This window comes from Penaeus vannamei, chromosome 26 (genome assembly GCF_042767895.1).
Source record: "Penaeus vannamei isolate JL-2024 chromosome 26, ASM4276789v1, whole genome shotgun sequence".
Lineage (NCBI taxonomy): Eukaryota > Metazoa > Arthropoda > Malacostraca > Decapoda > Penaeidae > Penaeus > Penaeus vannamei.
Genome location: NC_091574.1, coordinates 17698777 through 17701276, shown reverse-complemented (window position 1 = coordinate 17701276; position 2500 = coordinate 17698777). Strand labels below are relative to the sequence as shown.

The window sequence follows — 2500 nt, the reverse complement described above, 5'->3', positions numbered from 1 at the left end:
CTCCCCGCCCTCGCCATCACCGGCCTCTCTCTCCTCTTCCCCAACATCGTCACCGTCAACACCGGCAGGAGGCGACGCGACGCTGGCGGTGAGTGACTTGGCCTTCGCTGTTCTCTTCCAGGCTTCCGCGACGACGCCCTTGTGCTGGAGCCTCCTCCTGCTGGCAGTCCTCGCGCCCGCGCCCGTGCTTGGCTACTCCTGGGGCACTTACGGCAGCAGCAGTTACGAGAGCTACGACCACGACTACTACCACCCGCGGTCGTACCAGAGGCAGGCGGAGCCCCGGAGCATATTCGCAAGGGCCCGGAGCATCATGCCCCGCTTCGCCGACGTGGCCGCCGAGACCGCCACTTCGCTGGCCATCCCGGCCCTGGTCGTGCTGGCCTTCTCCGCCCTGTGGCCCGAGCACCACTACTACAGGGTCAAGCGCGACTCGGGAGGTAAGTGAGACGCAGACGCCTCGCCCGGAGAAGGGAGGAAGGGCGCCGCGTCGGGGGCTGAGGGCCGCCCGCGCGCTGGCCTTGGGGCGCGGAGAGGCAGCGAGCCCTCTTCTCGTGCCAGTTCAGCCAATCGGTTTATTAGGTTTACCATTAACATCATTCCCACCTTCTGTTTTTCTTCTTTTCTTTTCCTTTTATTTCTGCCCTTGTCTGCTGATGATGTGAATCTCTTTTTGATAGTATCATCCTTATTGACATTATCATTATGGGAGCGATTACCAGTTATTATCATAATCATCATACCATTGTTATCATCAGTATCAGTATTATGCTTATCATTATTATGATTATTATTAGTAGTAGTATCATCATCATTATCATCATAATCGACATCATTTTCATCATCATCATCAGTATTAGTAGCAGTAGTAGTGGTAGTGGTGGTGGTCGTCGTTGTGGCAATAGGAGTATCATTATACTTATCAATGTTGTCCCAATTATCATGTTTACCATCATGTTATTATTGCTGTTGTTCTTATCCTCATCATTATAATTATTTTTAATATTAGTTGTAGTAGTGGTAGCAGTAGTAGTACTAGTTGTTGTTATCGCTGTTGTTCTTGTTGCAGTAAAAACAGTAATAGTAGTAGTTGTAGTAATTTTGATAGTAGTAGCAGCACAGCAATACTACTACTACTAGAGTAGTAGTAGTAATGATAGCATTAGTAGTAGTAGTACTACTAGTAGCAGTAATAGTAGTAGTAGTGGTATCGTTATCATTATCATTATTACTATTATTATTTTTAATATCATTATTAATACGGGGAACGATAGCTCTTAGAGGAATGGTAATAAGAACAAGAGTAAAGGCCAAAGTAACCGTGCTTTTAATAATGTTGTTAATGATAAAGATAATGATAACAACAACAATACAAAGAAAAATAAAAAGCCAAAGATCTTCATATGCCGTTTTCTTGAGACGTCGTGACTGACAGCGCAGTGCGCCATCTGGCATATGTTGTCTAACTACTAACGACCACATGATTAGATTGGTTGCCAATTATGCGCTAGTTTTGCATGACTTTACTTATTGCATGTGGTAGCTGATTTATTACAAGATATCACTGTAACGTTCCTGTAACTAACCTAATTAGTGCGTGAGAGTTTTGGGTCCGGTGTTCTTTATATTTTGTATCAAAGGAGGTTTAGATTAATCATCATTTATTTGTTGTGTTCTTTCCTTTTGTTATTGAGATTACGTTTTTTTGGTTACTTTTCTATGAATATTTGTGATATTGTTTGTTTGGTAGTCTCTCTCTCTCTCTCTCTCTCTCTCCCTCTCTCTCTCTCTCTCTCTCTGCCTCTCTCTCTCTCTCTGCCTCTCTCTCTCTCTCTCCCACCACTATCTCTTTTTCTTTTGCTTTATTCCTCATCTTTAACGTACTATACTAATCGACTGTTTTCTCTTTTCCCCAAACACAGAGATGACCACACCCACTGAGGAGCTGACCGAACACATGATGAACGTGTACTTCGCAGCCATGGAATCGGACGAGTGCTTGCAGCGTGTGGTTTGCGAACTCGGTGCTTCCGCCAAGTCCCTCAAGCCGGGAAACCAGAACATTATCGTCTCGTAAGTTCACTCTGTCGTTATCGTGTGTCTTCTTTATATCATGCTTCGGTCCTACTTACGTGAGAGATCTTGAGGAATAGAAGTTTAAGAGAATTCTGTTTAAAAGGCTCTTCCTGTTTCTTTCTCTTGATGTATATATCCATAGATGAATGGATGCGTACAGACATACACGCATACATATACATATATAGATGAATAGATATACAGACAGATAGACAGATAGATAGATACGCAAACAAATAGATAGATGGATATATAGACAAGTGGATACATAGATAGATAAACAGGTAGAAAGAGTCAGACAGATAGACAGATAGATAGATTGAATGATAGACAGACAAGTATAAAGACAAACATAGATAGATATATAAATAAATGATAAAGAAAAAAAAACAAATATGCGCAAATTAGACAAGTATAAAGACAA

The 2500-nt window shown here is 42.7% G+C and overlaps 1 protein-coding gene across 2 annotated transcripts in view; it reads left to right on the top strand.

Moving 5' to 3' along the window:
- The window catches only part of LOC113808778 (uncharacterized), a 22581-nt gene that overhangs the window by 13536 nt on the left and 6545 nt on the right, over positions 1–2500 (top strand). Inside the window, exons 2-3 of one of the 2 annotated variants that reach the window (XM_027360271.2) lie at positions 122–440; positions 1923–2073. In XM_027360271.2, coding sequence (XP_027216072.1) covers positions 122–440; positions 1923–2073 — 470 coding nt within the window. Of the gene's footprint in view, positions 89–121; positions 441–1922; positions 2074–2500 lie in introns of both variants that reach the window. The other variant, XM_027360270.2, reaches the window with a different exon arrangement.